The sequence below is a fragment of the Echinops telfairi genome, unplaced genomic scaffold (genome assembly GCF_000313985.2).
Source record: "Echinops telfairi isolate 266 unplaced genomic scaffold, ASM31398v2 ScPeMD7_7400;HRSCAF=8409, whole genome shotgun sequence".
NCBI classification, from domain to species: Eukaryota; Metazoa; Chordata; class Mammalia; order Afrosoricida; family Tenrecidae; genus Echinops; species Echinops telfairi.
The window spans coordinates 36,799,749-36,820,731 of record NW_022111300.1 but is presented as its reverse complement, the minus strand read 5'-3'; the positions used below and the strand labels follow the sequence as shown (position 1 = coordinate 36,820,731).

The following is a 20,983-nucleotide window of genomic DNA, read 5'->3' as shown; positions in this document are numbered from 1 at the left end:
TCATACAAATATCAAGGTGTATGTCAGCAAAGACTCAAACTTACTCTTGTCTGAAGAATAGCTAAAACAACTGTAAGAAGTGATGAGGTAAAGAGCTGAACAGAAAATGTCACAGGACAGCTCAAAAAGACCAAGTAGAGGATGAATAATGAAACATGCAGACCTGGAGTTAGAAAACCAAAAAGCAAGAGCATGCTCAGCATATCTCAAACTGAAAAAACTGAGGGGGAAAATCCAAGCTTTGTGTTGTAATATCGAAATATCTTGTGGGGGCAAAATATTGAATGATGTAGGAGTCATCAAAAGAAGATAGAAGGAATACACTCAGTCCCTGCCTGAAAAGGAACTAGTCCACATTCCACTATTTCAGAAGGCAGCATAGAGCAAGGACCAATTGCACTGAAGGAAAGAGTTCAAGCAGTACTCAGTGCAGCTTCCAGCAGCAGGAATTGATGTAACACCAATGGAAATGTTTCAGTAAGCTGGAAACGCTCACTCATCTATGCTAGGACATTTGGAAGACAGCTACCTACCTAACTGATTGAAAGAGATCCTTAATTGTATCCATTTCAAAGAAAGGTGGCCCAGTAGAATGCTCAAATTATACAATCGAATATCACATGCAAGTAAAATTTTGCTGAAGATCATTCAGCAATGGTTGCAGCAGTACACTGCCAGGGAGCAGACAAATTCAAGCCAGATTCAGAAGAGGCTGTATAATGAGAGATACCACTGCTAACATCAAAGGAAGCATTGTTTGGCTCAGAGTAGCACATATCAGAATGTTTACTTGTGTTTTATTGATAATGCAAAGATATTTGACTGTATGGATTATAACAAACCATGGACAGCATTGAGAAGAATGAGAATTCCAGAATACTCCATTGTGCTTATGTAAAACTTGTACCCGGGCCAAGAGGCAGTCGTTCAAATAGAACGAGGGAATAATGAGTAGTATAAAATCAGGAAAGGTGTGTATCAAGGTTGTATCATTTCACTATACTTATTCAATCTGTAATTATGCGAGTAGGTGTTCTACATGAAAACTAAAGAGGCACCAGGATTGGAGGAAGGCTTATTAACAATCTGCAGTATGCAGATGACACAACCCTACTTGATGAAAGTAAGCAGGGCTTAAAAGTACTTGCTGATGAAGATCAAGGATTCCAGCCTTCTGTATAGACTACAATTCAAAGTAAAGAAAACCAAAGTTCCCACAACTGGACCAATAGATAAAACGATGGTAAATGGAGAAAAGATTGAAGATGTCAAGGATTTCAACATGGTTAGAGCTCCGGTCAGTGCTCATGGAAGCAGCAGGTAAGAGATCAAAAGACGTACTAAAGTGTTGATGGGCAAGGATGTCCCTTTGAGTACTACGGTGCACTTGGAAAGTACATTACAAGCCATGGTATCTTCAGTCGCCTCTTCTGCATGCGTTAGTTGGGCGTGGAATAAGGGAGGTGGAAGATGAACCGATGCATCTGAATTCTGGTGCTGGCAAAGAATACTGAAGGTGCCATCTACAGACAAACAAGTCTGTCTTGGAAGAAGTACAGCCAGAATTCTCCTTAGAAGAAACAAGAAGGGTAAGATTATCTCATATAATTTGGACATGCTATTAGGAGAGACCAATCTCTGGAAATGACGTCACGCTTGGTCAAGTAGAAAGGCAGCGAAACAGAGGAAGACCCTTGAGTGACACGGGGGCTGAAACATTGGGTTCAAGCATAACAATTGTGGGGATGCCACAGGACCGGGCGGGGTTTGCATTCTGTTGTACACGGGTCACTATGAGTTAAAAAAAGAGATTTGACAGCCCCTATCAATAATATATGTGCATGTTTGTCTATATTATGCACATATACAAAAGATATTACATACATAATATAGAGTACACATATACACATACATAGATACACACCCTGATGGGGCCATGGTTAAAGTACTTGCCTGGTAACTAAAAGGTCAAACCCTTCAAACCCACTAGCCACTTGGCTGGAGCGAGCTGTCTCAATGTGCTTCCGTGTTCATAGCCGTGGGAACCTTTGGGGCAGTTCTACCCTGACTTACAGGGATGCTGTGAGTTGGAGTCGATTCAATGGCAGTGGTTTGATTTGGAGGTGTGTGTGTATACAGATATGCACACACATTTGTGTATATATGCACACATGAATGGGGCTTCAAAAAGTTCATGGAAAAATGGACTTACAAGATAAGGGAATTTCCCACAAAATCTTAGACACCCCCATGTACTACGTACTTAGATAGTATCTCCTTTGCCTGAAAGTATTTTGATGATGGCTCTTATGTTGTCTACACCTGAGAAACAGTATTTAGCTTGAAGGTGACAAGTTCAAGGTCAGGATCCAGTAGACCTCTGCTTTACTTAATGAGTATTGGCAGAGGTCATGATGAGCTGAAAAGATACAATTGATTTGTGGTTTGCGATTCCTTTTTTTTTTTTCTTTTCATTTTCAGAGAGCCAAGCCACCCAGACGCCAAGGGCTTGACCGACGTCTGGAGAAAATTCGACAGAGCCATGCAGAGCATCAGGCAGTCCTCACTTCCCTGAAGACAACTGAGCAGAACTGCTTGAAAGCTGAGTGGAACCATCACAATGACCGCAAGGTTTTCAACAGCCATGTGCGGGCCAGAATCAAGGATGCCATGCAAGAGTGTGTTGTCAACACGGAAGCACGGCGGAATAAGTAAGACTCAAAACCCTGATGCCCCAGACTGTTGAAAGAGGCCCCAAAGCCACCAGTTGAGATGCACCCTTCCAAGGTCAAGCAAATTTCTCTAGGAGGAGTCATGGCTGAGCTAGGCATTCCTACCAAATTAGTGTTGGTTTCAGCTGCCAACACGTCAGCTCCCAACTGACTTGTGGTGACCTCATGCCCGCCTGCCCCTGCCTGCGCCATCCCCTTGGTCAATTGTGGGTTGGACCATTGGGTCCCATTAGGTTTTCATTGGCTGATCTTCAGAAGTAGATTGTTAGACTTTCTTCCTGGTCCATCTTAGCTATTAGTGTTCCTGAAACCTGCTCAGCATCACAGCTACGTGACAGATAGGTGGTGGGGTCTTGTCCAGGAACCGAACCCAGGTGGCCCACGTAAAAGGCAAGAATGCTACTGCTAGACCCTCAGTGGCAAGAATGCTACTGCTAGACCCGCAGTGGCAAGAATGCTACTGTTAGACCCTCAGTGGCGCATACCAAATAAATAGCTATTGCTTAGTATTTGTACTCGTGTTCTGTTGGCAAACTTAAGTAGCCATTGGTTCATATTCTGTTCAATTAAATCTATACACTTCACTTATTTTTAGATGATCTTATAAAAGTATGTATGGCTAAAATCAGTCTCATCATTGCTTTCAACGACAGCTAGTCACTTTCTTTCTTAAGTACTTCTTTGTTGCTTTAAAACAACAACAACAAAAAACCCTCTTTACCATGAATTGAATGAAGAAGGCTTATGGGGCACACAGATCACCGGTTTTACATTCAACAATTCTCCTCATTTGTTTCCTCTCCTTGATTGCACTCCCCTGAGTTAGACCGCTTGTCCTTCCTGTTCCCATTCCTCCTCCGCCTTATGGACTCTTCTGAGCACCGCCCTCAGGTCAGCGCTGTCCTTTTCATCTCAAATGGTTGATTATTCTAGCCTCCCTAGTGTCATTGCTCCCCTGAGAGACGATAAAAACCCCAACCAAACTCACTGCCATCGAGTTGATGCCAACTCATAGCAACTCTATAGGACAGGGTGCAATGGCCCCAAGGAGTTTCTGAGACTGTAATGCTCGTTTTATAACCACCCCACCCCCACCCCTAAAGCCTTGTTATTAGGAGCTCTCACAGATAGCATACCATTCCAGTCACTCACCTCAAGTAGAATCACACAATTACTGCAACAATCAGTTTCAAACATTTTCTTCCTTCTTGAGCTCCTTGATATCAGCAGCCATACTCCCCAGGAACCCTTATTCTGCTTATTGTTTCTGTGGGCTCATCAGTTCTGGGAGGCTGGAATTCTTAATGGGAGTAGAAAGGCTGGTGATTTCAAACTGCTTGCAGTTAATTAGCAGCCCAACTCGTAGCCACTATGCTGCCAGGGCCCCTTGTCAACTATCACTGATTATAGTTGAGTGTTTGGCTTAAAAATTGAGCTCGGGGGAACTGTTCAGTTCCAGACCTGAAGGGTGGCTAAGGGCCACACATCGTCTTGGGGTTCTCACCAGGCTCTAACCCACCAGTAAGCCCGGTCATTTTTATGATTTTCAGTTTGGGCTTACATTTTTCTTCCACTCCATCCTGGAACTCCTAATGCGATCCCTTTGGGGAAGTGGTAGCCGGGCACCATCTAGTTCTTCTGGTCTCAGGGTCATGAAGACTGATGTTTGCATGGGCCCTCGGGCCATGGAACTAATTAATTGCTTCTACATGTCTTGGATTTTTATCAGTTGTCTTCCTTCCCAATAAGAGCTGGATGGTGGCACTTTAGATGGCTGCTCTCATGCTTTAAGACCCCAGTGGCTACTCACCAAAGTAGGATGGAGCACACCGTCTAAGAGCCATGTTGTGCCAGCTGACATTAGGGTCCCCTAAGGCTATGACCCTGAGCCCCCAGGTCCTGTGGCTCATCTCCTCAAGGTGTTTGGTAATGCTAAGAAGTTCCCATAACTTTGTCCCAGGAGTTCCACGACATTCATGGACATATTTGCAGCAAAGGTAAATACACATGTCAATCCTGTGTGTGTGTGCGTGCGTGTGTGTGTGTGTGTGTGTGTGTGTGTATTCCCACCCTCCTGTACTCATCCAGTCTGTCTATGTACACATCGACTTATATTTCGTAGTTGCTGCAGGGTGGTGTACATCACAGGATTTACCACTGTTGCCCTTATCTCATGCACTCCTCCCAGTGTCTTCCTCTCCCCCCATCATTTTTTGCCACCCTTCCACTGGCTCTACACTCCCTTCCCTTTTACCCCATTTAACACATGTCTGCCCTTGAGGCAAAGACTTAACTTCCTTTTCCTTCTACCCCTGGTAACCAATCTAGAATTTTTTCGGGGGAGGGAGAGGGTCTGAATATCCTTTCTTGACTTTTTATAACAGCGGTCTCGTGCATTATTTTTCTTTTTGTGATTGACTAATTTCACTGTGCATAAAGTCCTGGGGGTTATCCGGGCTGCACCATGTCCCACAGATTCATCCCTGCCCTTTAACACTGCACAGCGTTGCTCTGGGTGTTCGCACCCTCGCTGGGGTCACCATCTCCCCCACTGATGGGCGTTTTAGGTAGATGATCACAAAATTTCAGATCCCCCGACACTACTCAACAAAGTAGGATGTAGAACGTGGTCTTTGTGGACTGAGTTCCCGATGGCAACTTGTCTTATTTTATGTGGAACAGAATTGCATCTCCTCCTCCTCGTGAACTTTATCGGAGGGGGAATCAGACAGAATCAAAGCCAGCTAGTGAACTGGAGCCCGTGGCGTCAGGGTTCTAGTTCTCGTCCTCTTTCTGCTGCAGGCTCCGAGAACTTCTGGCCTGTGAAGAGAATGCATATGCGATGGAAATGCAATCGAAAGAGGAAACCCTCGAGGTGAAAACAGAGAGAATGAGAGAGCAAACCAGACTGTTGAAAGAGCAGAAAGAGAAAGAGAAAGAGAAGTTTGTGGCTGAGAAGCTTGACCAGCAGTTCAGGTAATGAAGTCAGAAACACAGAATCTGATAGGTGGTCTAAAATGAATTTAAAATGCTGATTTATAGTGACTGATCTCCTCAAGGGGTGTGTGTTCGTCTGCGCTTTCTAGAGAAACAAAACCAGGGATACATTATGTATAAGAAAACGCTTTCTCTCAAGAGAGAAGTTCATATCAAAAAGCCCCCCAGGAGAGTCCAGTCAAGGCCTTAGGTCTGATGCTAAGCCAGCGTCGGCTCCAGACACACACAGGTGTTGCTGGATGAAGCAGAAAGGAAAAGCAGTACCAGAGGAAACCAGCCTCTGACAACCACGGGGTCCGTAGACGCAGGTGAACGGCAATGATATATAAAGATCATAGTCAAGGCATAGAGAGTAGGAGGGATAGGAGAGACAGTACAATAAAGGAGTCAGGCACATTTCCTGGTAGCATGCTCACCTCAGCCCCTCTTGGTGGTCCCGTGGAGGTGGGAGAAGAGAGGAGGAGAGAGAGCGGGTATATTTCTAAATCAAGGCTTATATACACTTAGGGTAAGGTGACCAGATTTTAACATTGGTAAAGTGGGACAAAAGCGGGACACCATTGATAAAACTCATGTCCTGGTGAAATAGCCACATGGCAGCCAAATACCGTATACCCTAGCTTGTCATGCATTCTTTCCAAAAATCGGGACTTTAAAAAACGCCAAAAGCGGGACGTCTGGTCACCTTAACTTAGGGGTGTGCAAGCCCCCCCTGATTACAGGTAACCACCTCCGTCACAGGAAGGGGCTGTCCAATAGGCATGCAGTGACAGGAAGGGGATGAATTAGGGGGTACACGCGTAGGACGGGGAGGGACATGTGACAAGATGGGTGGATCCTAGATTCAAGATGGCAGACTAACTTTGGTCATCCTTGAGTTGGCTTGACCTTGTTTCTGGACTCTCCTTCAGGGAAACAATCCACTATCCTTATCCCATGTATGGTGGGAGAGACAATAGAGTCTGATTGCCCTAGATGGCTGATACCCTCTGATGGCTGACCTCCCCTTTGCTAGCAAGCAGCTTCCTAGGCTAGACATACAATATGGGGGACAACCTGGGGAAAAACCTTTCTGTATCCCACAAAGTGGGATGCTGGAAGATCACAGGCCAGTGGGCACAGTGTCCTGTGGATCCAAGGTCCGCAGGAACGTGGCAGGGCACCACAGCTCCCAGGGCCAGCAGGCCGCATGAGCTGTCAACCCCACAGCCAGACATGCGGTCTCTCTTATAAAAAGGCCACACCCCCAGAGGCATCACCAGGTTACCACCTGATTGACAAGATAGGCTCCGCCCCTACCTCCACACAAGCACCATTAAGTTGACATAAAAATCTAAGCATCATCAAGGGTATAAGTAGGTGGATGTTGAAGCTGTAGTAATTGGACATGTTTTGGAGCATGCAAATGCTTCAAGTGCCATGCTCGATCTCGTGTTCTGGGCTTGCCTACCAATTAGAAGGACAGGACCAAGGGGGATTCTGCTCCTGAATCTGAGACTCAACTTCCAGTCTTGCTCTGTCCGGGGAGTGACTTGCGAACCCTGTCCCAGAGAGTTTTGGGTAGAGTTGGGCTCTCCTCTCCTACTGCTGTGGTCCCCACCTACCCCTGCAGGACCTGTGCTAGGGTCCTGGTTCTTCATCCTTGCCTGCTGTTATCCTTGGTTCCTGATCACCAGGGTTGTAACGCCTTTTTGCTTCTCTAGAGAGAGGCCAACCCAACCCCCAGGCCTATGGTGACCTTCCAATTGGTTTCAGATCCCTGGTCTTCAGCAAGTTCCGACCAATCCCTGGTTGTCTCCATCAGTGCTTTTCCTGATTGTGCCTTCCTGGGACACCTGATTTCAACCTGATGCCCTGAAAATCTGTGTTGAAGTACCCAAGGGGGATCCTCTGTGGTTGAGCTACCAGCTGCTTACCTGAAAGGTCAGCAACTCACACTCACCAGCTGCCCCGTGGAAGAAAGATGTGGCTGTGGGATCACAGGCTTGAAACCCCAGGGGGCAGTTCTTCTCCACCATGGGGTAGCCACGGGTCAGAACACACCGGAAAGCCACGGGCTTGCTTTGGGTGCATTATTATGACTTTGGAGGAAACGGGGCCCCTGGCGATGTAGTAGTCACACATAGGGCTGCGATCCTCAAGGCCCAGCTGTTCCGTCAACAGTTGTCATCTCGGAAGCTCCTAGGGGCAGTTCCACCTTGTCCTGTAGGTTGCTGCACATCGGCATGGACATCGTGGCGGTGAGTGAACGGAAGCAGAAGAAAGAGGAATGGGTCCCCGACATTTTATAAGGGGATTAAGGACTCGGTGGGAATGGACCCCACATGCACAACCAAAGAGGGCTCCTGGTGACGCAGTGGTTGAAGTGCTAGAGAGCAAACGGAAAGTTTCCAGCCTCCAACTGCTTCTGGGGAAACGACGTGGCAGTCCGCCTCCCTCCGGATTTACAGCTCGGGGACCTTGATGAGGCGGCTCCGTTCTGTCCTCCTGGGTCCTTAGGAGTCGAAAGCAACTCAGCAACCGTGTATTTTGGTTTGGGCGTGACCAAGGAGACCTCCAAGGGGACCTCAGTGAACTAGCCCTGGACGAGGGTGCCCGTGTCGAGGATTTTCACCAGGTCTTCAAGTCTTGTGCATCATAAAACCCTCTCAGTAAAAAAAAAAAAAAAAGGCAAAGTACCTGTCCAGCAATATGATCCTTCTTGAAATCTCTGCCATTCTACCATAGCCTGTACATTATGAAATATTATCAAAATTAAAATTGAAAGGGGGTGAGATAAAAAATAAACATCAAATATTTCCTCCCCACTGGCCGCCCCCCCACCCCAGATGACAGCCTAGATGAGCCATGGAGCAGTTCTGCACTGAGTCGAATGGACCCCATGCCCCCTTGCACCCCGCAACCTCCTTCCTGCACCCTAATGACCGACCTGGGTGCTCAGCCTTGGGGACTGGTGATTTAGGGGGGCTCACTGTTACCAGGAAGCATGAAGAGACATTAAAAGGTGGGTGGAATGATTGGAAGAAAGCCAAATTCGGGGGCAACCTGGCAATAAAATAAATGTGCTTCAGCATGACAAATCTAAGCACTTCTCTGCTTGTTTTCAAATAAAATCCATACCAGGCACCCGTGTCCCAGCTGCTATAGTGACATGTGACAAATGCTCGAGAGAAATGAAAATGTAGGTTCACACAAAAACCTGTACCCAAATGATGAGCCCTGATTTAGATCTGATCACCCCCAAACTAGAAGCACTCCAAATGCCCTTCCATACGTGTATGGTTTAAACAAACTGGCATATGCACAGCATGGAATATTGCTCAGCATGGAACAGAAGGGGAGAACTATTGATACTCCCAAGTTGGGTGGTCCTTGAGGGCACAACAAAGGGACCATCTCCGAAGAGCACAGATTCCATGATTTCATGTCCACCTACTCTCTAAATGGCCAACTTCTAGAACTAGATAAGCGAGCAGTGGTTGCCAGGCGTTAGGAAGAATAATAGTTACCATTTACCGAACCTCTAGCAGGAGCCCTGGTGGCAGATTGGTCATGCATTGGATTGCATTCCATGTGGCCGGCACTTCGAAACCACCAGCCCGCTCCTTGGGAGAAAGATGAGGCTTTCCCCTGCTGTACGAGTTACAGTCTCAGAAACTCAGATGGGCCTATCCAGTCCTATAGGGTCCCGATGAGTCAGAATCAACTTGGTGGCAGTAAATCTGGTTTTCAAGTTTTATTAGCTCTCAAAGGAGCGTGTGGGTGCAGTGGTTAAGGCTCCTGGTTCCCAACCAAGGTGTGCAGCCACTCCAGGGAGAAAGATGTGGTGGTCCGCTTCATAAATATTTCTCAGGAAAAACAAGCAAACCAACCAACCCCAAACTAGCAAAAATCAACTCACAGCTATGAGTTGTCAATTCTGACTCCTGGCGGCCCCGTGGGACAGGGCAGAAGTGCTCCGGTGGGTTTCTGAGACAGTAACTCCTCATGGGATTGTAAAGAGCCTTATCTTTCTCCCACGGAGCACTTGGTGGTTTCAAACCATTGATCTTGCATTTAGCAGCAAGGTCGCCTGATGCATCACCCAACTCCATCACCAGGGCCCCTTGGCAGTCCTGTGGGGGTGATCTACCCCGACCTCTAGGGCCCCTCCGCATCAGAATCCACTCGATGGCAGTGTGGTTATTATTTACCAAGATTTACTCGGCCGGACGTTCTCTGATCTCCACCAGAACCTTGACAGGCCTTGGCAAGGAAACCGGCTCACAGAGGGTGAGCTCTTGACCCAAGGTGCCACAGGAAACCGCAAAGGAGGGCGGGAAGCTCCCTCTCCTCTGCTCAGGCTTTGCACCTGGCAACCGCGGGTGATGAGCAGATCTGTGTCCAACGAGCCGTGTCTCCGGGAAGCCTGGGTTTGCCTTTTCTTTCTTTTTTCTTTGTTGGCCTTCTGCTGAGTTCAGGTCCCTGCCCTTCCAGGGAGAGCTGCGAAGAGCTCCGCCTGCAGTTGCTCAGTCGCCACCAGAAGAAGGTGTGTGAGGAGCGGCAAGCGCAGGTGGCTTTTAACCAGGAGAGGCGGCGGCGGGAGCTGCGGGAGGAGCAGATGTTCGCCAGGCTCTGGGAGGAGGACCGGCTGGCCAAGGAGCAGCGCGCGGCGCAGGAGGCGCAGCGGCAGAGGGAGCGGGTGGACAGCACGCGCCTGGGGCTCCACGCGCAGATCAGCGCCCTGCAGGCGCGGCGGCAGGCGGAGCGGCGGCTCCAGGAGGAGGAGGCGCGCCAAGTGGTGGGCCTCCCCGCTCCCCACCCCGCGTTTCCACGCCTGACAGCACCCCCCAGGCTTGATTTCTCATCATCCTTTCCACCCCCACTCCCCCTGCCCCCCAGAGTACCTCTAAGCACACGCCTCAATAACTGCCCGCCTAAGGACGTTCTTTAAACAACGCATTTATTAGGCGTGGGGTGGACGGGGCAGGTTCTTTTTCTCATCAAAACTCAGCGTCAAATTTCCATCATTGCCTAAATTATTTTATTTTTAAATCAGGACCCAAACCTGGACTGCTGGCTGATAAGTCTGTTTGAGGGGTGGTGGTTCTCAAGGCCACCATCAATTCAGACTCAGAGTGACCCTGCAGGACAGGACTGCCCCTGTGGGTTTCCCAGACTGACTCTTGAGGGGAGTAGAGAGCCCCTTCTTTCTCGGGAGTGGGGCTGGTTAGGTGCCACGACTTTTTTTTTTTTAATGTCTCGTTAAGTGAGCGAAGGTTTATTTACAGAGCAGATCCATTTTCCATCAGCGATCGGCACACATTTTGTTACCGCTCCCTGATGGCAGGCCCCACGCATCCACATCAAGATCCCACTTCCACTCTGGATTTCCAGTTTCATCCCTCCCACTCCCCTAACCTTCCTGCACTTGGCCCGTGTAAGTGCCGCCCTTTCCAATCAAGTCGAATTTTGATGGGAGCAGCCCCATGTGACAACCTGGTGGTGTCTTCTCTCGGCTGTTCCCTTGTCTTCAGGGACATATTTACTTTTGTTGCTGTTTAAAATAGAGACAGCATACCATAGATCAACTCAACAGTTTCTATATGTGTGACTGAGCCACACCGATCACAGTCCTCTGATTGTCCCTTTCCCCGAGCTGCTCCTGCCCAGTCCAGTCACCAGCTCTTTTCTCCCACAGAGCCAGTGGGGGTGGGGAGGGTAGCAATGGGTGCTGAACTGGTGTGGCCCCAGGATGCCTTCTTGTGGGAATAAACCAAACCCATGGCTGCTGAGCCAATTCTGACTCAGCGCAGGCCCGACCCCTAGCCTTTCCAAGGCTGCCACCTGGCCTGGTACAGACTCTCATTTTTCTGCCAGTGACTGGCTGGAGGGTATGAAACGTTACCTTCTGGTGATTGGCTGAGTGCTGACATCATTGGGCCACCAGGACCCCTTCTTTTAGAAGTCTGAACTCCCACTGCCATCCATCCATTCCGACTCATAGCAATAGGGTAGGACTGCTCCCTTTGAGTTTCTGAGACTGTAACTCTTTACAGGATAATGTGGTAGGCTGGGTGGACTAGAGAAACAAATCCAGGGAGACTCATATGTGTATCAGAAAGAGTTTTATATGCAAGAGCAATTGAATATTGAGAAAACATCCCAGCCCAGTCTAGATCAAGCCCATAAGTCCGATATTAACCCATATGTCTGATACCAATCTATAAAGTCTTCTTCAGACTCATGAAACACCTGCTATGACACCGAATGCAGGAAGATCACAGGCCAGTGGGTGGTAAGTCTTGTGGATCCAATGGCGTTGTAAGTATCTCAGTGCTGGCAGGGGTCTCCACGTGGTTCCTCCAGCTCTGAGGTTTCTGTCTGCATCAGGGTAGCTTCATGTGGCTTCTTGTCAGAAATGCCTTGCAGGGAATGAGCCTTGTCAGTAGAGTCTCCAAGGGAGTGAACAGAGAGACAGTGTGTGTGTCTCCCTCCTCCAGGGAGGAATTACAGGAGTTCCCAGAATACTCAGAAGAAGGCCATGCCCACACCGAGGCCTCATTGGCTATATCCTGATTGACAGGCTAGACTCCACCCCTACACTCCTAATCCTCAAATTGGCCCCAGATTACATAACTACCACATGGGAGTAGAAATCCTCCTCTTTCCCCCAAAGAGAGGCTGATGGTTTTGAACTGCTGACCTCGTGGTTAGCAGCACAACGACCTGCATTCCAGGAGCTTCTCTTTTAGGGACAGTGGCTGTTTAATTCATCACTCACACCGGGGCACATTTGAAAGTTAAAGAGGTGAGCCCTGTTGGCTTTGTGGGTTAAGAGTTGGACTGCTAACCTCGGATATGACAGAAGTTCAAACCCACCAGCCTCTCCTTGGGAAAATGACTATATCTGCTACTGTAAAGATTCCATTTCAGAAAAAGCCTTGGAGTAGTTCTACTCTGTCACATACTGTCACTGTGAGTCAGAATTGATTTGAGAGTAGCGTTTTGGGTTTTTTTTCTATGACTTAACTCATCCGGTCAGCACCAAAGCACACTCGATGTCATCAATTTGATTCTGACTCATAGCAGGTATGAAATCAGAACTGTCCTGGCCAAATCAAGAACATAGGCCCCTGCTTTGAACAGTTCTCCCCCACCCCATGCCCCACTCATTTCAGATTCGTGGTTGTAATCAGCCCTACTGTAAGGAGCCCTGCTAGTATAGTGGGCTACGTATTGGGCTGCAAACTTCAAGGTGAGCAGTTCAAACCTACCAGCAGCTCCACAAGAGAAAGATGAGGCTTTCTGTTTCCTGAAAGAGTTATAGCCTCAAAATCCCAATGGAGCAGCTCTGCTCTTATCCTGCAGGGTTGCTGAGTCAGAATCCACTCAGTAGTAGTGAGTTAGATGAGCTGCTGTCATCAGCCAGGGCTACGGCCCTACCACTTTGAATACGCACAGCCTGTGAACGGCACCTGCTCTCATGTTCGATCCCCATTGCTTTTCCTTAAATACTGAAGCACACTCTCACCTGTAGGATCTCACTTTGGTCAGTTAGACCACAAGGAAGACTTACTGCCCCAGGGCACTAATGCAAAAAGCTAGCAGGTCACTTCCCTCTCACAGCCAGCAATCACAGTCATCACGGCTATGCTGCATCTCAGTGAAACCAAGTCCCATGGGGGAGTGTGTCCCAGTCTCACTGGGCCTGAGCCATCTGATCCCCTGACTGGGAAAGCATGCTGCACCCACCAGGGCTCAGCTGCCCCTGGGAGGTTTAATACTTGTCTTACACCCGACTCATATTTCCCACCAAGCCCACAATATCCAGGAGTCTTGGTGCCCCAGTTGACGCTGCCTAGTTGGCCAAGGAATTAAGCTAGCCAGGAGGGTCAGAAAGAAAACAAAATGGAAGGAGTGGTGGCGTATTCTTAAAGAAAAGACAGGCATAACATTCAATGCTGTAGATTTCGCTCAAGTGCACATTTCCAATTTTAAACTCTTATAAAATCTGGGAGGCCAGTACCCCCAAGTGTTGAGAGTAGTGGGAGGTAATGGGGACAGGGACTAAAGGTGATTCCTCTTTGCACTTTTCTGCATTTTTGAACTCACAAGTATTAATGACTTTATCAAAACAAACACACACAAGCAAGAGAACCGTTTCCACAAAGCCTTAATCACTGACTTTGCAATAAAGTCAAGATTTATGAATCTGTCTTAATAACCTCTCTAAATCCAGCTTGTGTGTGTGTGTGTGTGCGAGCAACTTTTTTCTGATCTCTTAAATGAGATAGTTTAAACTACTTGTTTTATCTACTTGTCCTGAGGCCTGATCTTCATTCATTATGGTTCTGCCTCAGGAAATCGATACTGCGGAGGCGAAACTTGAGAATGAGCAGGAGAAACTAAAGAAACTGGAGTCAAGGCGGGAGATAAGGAACTTTCTGCAGAAAGCCGTGCAGGAGAAGGTGGGCCATATTCAGCAGGAGGAGAGAGCAGAGCAGGACTTGAACATGAAGCTCATGCAAAGGGCCCTTCAAGACTTACAGGGAGAGGTTGAGAAAAAGAAGCAAAAGAAGGTAAGCGAAAGAAGAAAAAAAAATTCACTTGGCAGAAGGAAAAAAAAAAAGAGTAAGGCAGGTATTTGGTGCTGTCCAAGATGCCTCGTGGGAGACAGCTGCAGGCAGAGTGAGCTGGGGCCGTGACAACAGCCCAGCAACCTGTAGCATCAGCATCCTCTGGGAGGTGACCAGGTGTAGAGTGCATGGACTTCACCCCCGGCGCAGAGTCTCCTCACCTCCTCACCAGTCCTGCCAGGGCTTGTTAAGACAGAAGCTCCCCCAGGCGATTCTGATGCTCTGCTATTCCCTAAACTGGCCGGTGCCAACACTGTAACAGCACAGTGGGTCACACCACAGGGAGCGATTCAGAATGCCTGGATGTTGGGGAGACACCTTTGGGGCCGTGGCATTTGAATTGAATCTAGAAAGAGATATGTAAGCGTTGATCAGGCAAAGGGTGTAGAAGGAGCGTTTTACTCCAGTCAGCTGTGCTGCCTTGGGGTTTATATGGGATGCTAAAAGAGTGTTGTGCTTCCCCTATGAAAGCTTTCTTAAAATACTTATCCTCTTTAAGGTAATTATAGATCCACATGCAACTGTCAGAAGTAAGACAGAGGAATCCCATGTAGCTTATATTCCGTCTGTTTCTCCCTGTGGTAACACTTTGCAAGCCTGTAGTCCACAGTACAACCAGAATATTGGCGTGGAGACAGTCGAGATACAGGACATGCCATCTCATTTTCATCACCACAAGGACTCCTCACAGTGCCCTCTCATAGCCACACCCACTCCATCCTGTCCTCTTCCTCTCCTAACTAGACACTGGCTCCTGTGTTTTCTATTTCTATAATGTCCTTTCAAGAATGCTCTATAAATGGAGTCACACAGTATATCACTTTTTCAGAATGGCATTTTTGCACTCTGCACAGCTCCTGAGGATTCATCCAGGTTGCTGCATGTGACAGCAGTTCTTTTGAAAAAAAACCTTTAAATTGTGGAGTGGTGTGGACACATTGAACACGAATGACAGTGCACCGGGTAACTTGTGGGATGACATCAAGGGCCTCCTACGTGAAGAAGGGAAAACGTCACTTAAAAGACAACAAAGAGAGAAAAGACAAAAACTGATGCCAACAGAGACTTGACACTTGCTCTAGAAGGTAGAGAAGCTAAAGTGAGTGGAAGAAATGATGAAGTTCATTCCAAAGGGTGCTTGGGAAGGCAAAGTGTTATAATGAAACACGTGCAGACCTGGGGTTAGGAAACCAGAGGAAGGAGCATGCTCAGCATTTCTCAAGCTCAGAGAACTGAAGAAACAACTCAAGCCTTGGGTTCAATATTGCAGGATTCTATGGGCCAAGTAAATGACACAGGAATGGCAGTTTGCATAGCCCCACTTCTGCAGGAGTTCCATGAGTGTGGGATACAGAAAGGTTATTCCCAGGCTGTCCCCCCATATTATATGCCAAACCTAAGATGCTGCCTGTTAACACATGGTCAATGGCTATACACTTGAAGGCCAACCGCTGTGTTAGTCCGGGTAGACTAGAGAAACCAATTCATGGACACACTCTTATGTGTATAAGAAAGAGCTTTATATACAAGAGTGTTGAATATTGAGAAAACATCCCAGCCCAGTCCAGTCCAAGCCCAGAAGTCCGATATTAGCCCATATGTCTGATACCAATCTATAAAGTCCTCTTCAGACTCACGGAACACATGCAGTGACACTGAATGCAGGACAATCACAGGTCAGTGGGTGCAAAGTCTTGTAGATCCAGTGGTGGTAGAAGCATCTCAGCACTGGCAGGGGTCTCTATGTGGGTTCTCCAGTTCCCAGGGCATGGGGTCTATCAATGTAGTGCTGTGTGTCTTGTCAGTACAGTGTCTCTCAGGAAGTGAGCAGAGAGAGAGAGAAGTGTCTCCCACCTCCCAGGAAGAAATCCAGGAGTTCCCAGAATTCTCAGGAGAAGGCCATGCCCACACAGAGGCCTCATTGGTTATATCTTGATTGACAGGCCAAACTCCACCCCTTCACTCTTAATCCTCTCCAATTGACACCAGATTATGCAACTACCACAACTGCTTAAAGGTTATCTGTCTGAGGGTTATCAGCCATCTAGAGCAATCAGACCCTGTAGTCTGTCCCACCCTAGGTGGGTCCCACTCCCTTCTGATAAGGATAGTGGAGGACTAAAGGTAGACTGCCATCTTGATTTTAGAGTCTGCCCATCTTGTCACATGTAAACTGCTAGTGCCTTCCCCTTCCTATTGAGTGTGCACCCCTAGCTTGGTCCTTACTGTTGCACATATGCCTATGGTACAACCTCTTCCTGTTATGATGTAATTAGGGGGCTTGCATGTCCCCTAAGTCTCTATAAGCCTTGGTTGGAAATATATTCTCTGTCTGCATGGACCTGACTGCTGAGATCATGGCCATCCAGGAGGTGAGCACTCACATGCTTTATCTTGTCTGATCTCTCTTTAATTTAACCACTCAATTACACAACCACCACTTGGACCCGTTCGATTTTGGGGGCTGGTACCGCATACACGAGTGTTATTTGCATTCTCGTCAGGCTGTCCAATCCTTTTGGTGGGCCTACAAACATCTTACTTGCATAATCCTTTCCAGTAATTGTGGGAGTTTTGAGGCTATGCATAGCTAAACGGGCCTATTAAGTAATTACGGTACCACACTCTCTGCCCTAAGCAGCCGCTAATTTACTTTCTATCAATATAGATTTGCCAATTCTGGATTTCAAATGAATGAGATCATATAACACATGGTCGTTGTGAAACCTCTCATTGACATCATGTTTTCAAGGCCCATCCATTTTGTAGCCTGTATCAGTATTTCATTCCATTGTTTGCCTATCTACTACTTTTTGTTAGTCCATTGGTCAGTTGATGTTTATTTTGATTAGTTTTTCCTTTCGACTGGCACCAGTAATGCTGCTATAAATATTCATGTATGTTTTGTGTAGGCCTATGCTCTTATTTCTCCCGAGTATATACCTAGGAATGGGATATGGCACATGGTAGCTGTATGCTTAAGCTTTTAAGGAATGTTCACACTGTTTGTCCAAATGGCTGAACTGTTTCACCTTCTCTCACAGTATGTGAGAATTCTGATTTCTCCACATCCTCACCATCATTGCTCTTTTTAAAAATGTATTTTCTTTTTAATCCTTTTGTTGGGAGCTCTTACAGATATAACATTCCATAGTTCCCTCTCTTCAAGCAGTGTTGTACAATAGCTATCAAAATCAGTTTCAAAACATTTTCTTTCTTCTTGATATCAACTCCCCTTTAGGCCCTCCCACCCCTCTCTACCCTCCCAGGAACCCTTATTTGTTTTCTCATATCTTACACAGCCAGTATATCCATTCACATACAATTCTGTTGTTCATCCCATCGAGTGGGGTTATACTGTCACCAGTGCTATCAGCTCCCTATGCTCCCCTGCCCACTTCCTGTACCCTCAGGGAACCATTACTCCTGTTACTGTTTGTGAAGGGTTATCTATCTTGGCTTTCACGTACCAAATGATTTTAAATATACAAGTGAACATATGCAAATCTAACATGATTAATATGGTAAAACAAATAAAGACCATGATAGTAAGGGGAGGAAATATTAAATAACCAGAGGATAGTTATGCTTCATCAGTGTTATACCACACCCTAGATGTATCATCCCTTCCATGTGGCCCTTCTGAGAGGGACTGTCCAATTATCTTTCAGGTGGGTTTTGGGTCTCCACTACATCCACGCCCATCACACCAATTTGGTTGCTTGCTTTTGAATTTCTGATACCTCTTCCCGTTGACACCTCATGATCACACAGGCTGGTGTGATTCTTCTGTGTGGGCTTTGTTGCTTCTCTTCTAGATGGCCACTTGTTTATCTTCAAGCCTTTAAGACCCCAGAAGCTATATCTTTTAATAGCCTGGCACCATCAGCTTTCTTACCACATTTGCTTATCCACCCATTTTGTCTAAAGCAATTGTGACAGGAAGGTGAGTATCATACAATGCCACATTATAAGAGCAAACCATTCTCATGCTGAGGTAAGATTTAAGTAGAGGTCCAAAGTCCTTCTGCTTCCTTGTTCCAATTGCATAGATATACATAAATAAACAGAGCCACATAAATGTATATATTTACATGTATATACATGTATTCTTCTTTCCTCTTTTCCCCCCATCCTGTCCCACTATCATGTTTACTCATCGGTCACCTCTTTGTAATTCTCTCAGATACAATTAGTTTGATCAAACATGCCCAGAAAAGCTATATCCTCCTCGCCATCAATTCTAGAACCCTTACTATTCCCCCATACCAGACGTTATTGGCTCACCGCTCCCCTCCCTCTGCCTCCTCCCCTCCCAAGCCCCGCAGTCTTGTCTCCATGAGGTTGCCTATCTCGTGGAGATAAGCCCCACGAAAGAACCGACAGATAGTCACCAGTCTAATTGGGATCCCGACAGAGCAGAGGGCTCTCTCTGTGAAACAGTGAAAGGGACATGTTACGAACCATCATCAGTCCCCATTGCTACCCCGTCCTGCTTAGCAAGCAACATGTACTCCCTTTGAGATTCTAGTCTTCCTACGGGGGTGAAGTGTGTCTTGGTGTGGCTTTGACTGTCTCCCTCCCTCTGCCAATGACTAATAGCATGGGGGCATCTTTTCATGTGCTTATTAACCCTTTGCATATCTGTTGGGGTGAGGGAGTCCCCAACACTCAAATGGGTCCTCAGGAGCGACTTCATGATTGTAGAAAATATTAGACAGACAGACAGCGGGGCACATGGGTTCCTTGTCCCATGTTAGGACTGAGAGTGGGAATGTAAATTCCAATGGGTCTATATAGTGGGGATTATAGATCTTTCATAAGGCATGTACGTCATACAGCTAACATCAGACATAATCAATAGGTAATATCATAAGCAGGTAACATAAGATGAGGAAGCAATAAGATGAGTCAGTGTCTTGATCTAGTGCTAGTTGACTTCAACCCCCCCTGAGCCTGCCCCAGGGGGATGCTACATTTATTATGGTGGGTTGGCTATAGCACCTGATTGCTTTTATCTGCAGAAAACCTTTAGGTGTTGCGAAGTAGCCAGACACAGCAATGATTCATGTTACATGGTAGCTCCTTCATGGGGGGGGCGGGGGGTTATTGGAGGGACTGTGTCCAGTCATGGGAATGTGTATTAAGATTTACTTACGTATATCTCATAACCGTGAGTCTTCCCCCACCAGAGCTGGCTTTCCAGACCCGTAACTGCATGGATGATCCAGCTGTGTTACACGCTCATCCAGTTCCTCAGTTTACCACACGTTATTCTTGGAGAATGTCTAGTGAAATCCTTTGCCCATTTTAAGGCTGGATTGGAGGCTTTTTATTACTGAGTTATGAGTTCTTTATAGATTACCGTATATACTCGAGTATAAGCTGACCTGAATATCAGCCGAGGCACCTACTTTTACCACAAAAACAGCATTAAAAATGTGCTGAAAAAACTTGGCTTATCCTCGAGTATATATAGTGTATATATAGATAGATACCTTATTGAATGTAGGATTTAACAGTATTTCCTTCCATTGTTGTCTTAGTTATCCAGTGCTTCTATAACAGACATACCACAAGTGGGTGACTTAATCAAATAGAAATTTGGGAGGATTGACGTCTGAATTCAGGGTGTGGAACCTAGGGGAGGGCTTTCTCTCTCCTCTGGCTCTGCAGGATGGGTCTGACCTTGTGTGAGCCTCTGCACCTGGGCAGTCTTCATAGGTCTGGCATCTCGCCACTTCATTTTCTCTTTGCCAGTTGGCCTTGATCTCTTATACCTCAAAGGAGATCGACTCACGGGACACCCTACCCTCACTGTCTCACTGACATCAAAAGACAGCCCTTTCCCCAGCAGGACCCTCCCCACAGCCAGAGAGGGTAGGGTTTACAGCAAATATACCTGATACAATTGATGTATGGATTGTAATAAGCATTGTAAGAGCCCTCAAAAAATGATCAAAAACAGGACTCATCCTTGTCATATATATATATGACTAAAGGGTTCATCTGTATACACTCTCTTACCATTCTCTCCTCCCCGCAGCTTTCTACGCCCCTGCAGGTTAATCTACTACAGTTCCTGTCTCAGAGTTGGACTTAGTCATTTCCCCAAGGATTCCTTGTTCTTTTTGGGTGGAAATGACTTTAATAAAAACTAAAACCCGAGTCTTCGGTGTTAGATTACTACTGAGTCACTACTGCTTTTAGATAGAATTACAGAATCTTTTCCCTTTCCCCTAAAGAGGAAAGTCATTAGTTTATATTGATATTTTAAATTCAAATGGAAGATTATAGGGATATGTTTTCCAGTTAGTTTCCCCCTCTTTTACTGTATTGAGAAATCAATGTTAACCATATTAACATTAGTGCTTATTAGCGCTGTCTGAGTTAATAGTTCCGGCAGTCCCCTGGTAAGAAAGATGGCTTATATACTATGCATAGTTATGAAGCCGCCCTGTACAAACTGTAGTATTCCAAATTCAAATACAGTGGCTTGTAATAGCAAAGGCACACCACTTTGCAATGGCCAATTCTCATTGTTACGGTCACTATTGGATTACTATAGAGCCCTGGTGACATCGTGGGTTATGTGTTAGGTTATGTGCTTACCCAAGGTCAGCAATTTGAAACCAC

The 20,983-nt window shown here is 46.7% G+C and overlaps 1 protein-coding gene across 1 annotated transcript in view; it reads left to right on the top strand.

Annotated features, from left to right (window-relative positions):
* CFAP53 (cilia and flagella associated protein 53) overlaps positions 1–20,983 on the top strand; it is a 37,851-nt gene that overhangs the window by 8,563 nt on the left and 8,305 nt on the right. Inside the window, exons 2-5 of the mRNA XM_004702983.2 lie at positions 2,482–2,711; positions 5,535–5,708; positions 10,206–10,509; positions 14,072–14,290. Coding sequence (XP_004703040.1) covers positions 2,482–2,711; positions 5,535–5,708; positions 10,206–10,509; positions 14,072–14,290 — 927 coding nt within the window. The remainder of the gene's footprint in view (positions 1–2,481; positions 2,712–5,534; positions 5,709–10,205; positions 10,510–14,071; positions 14,291–20,983) is intronic.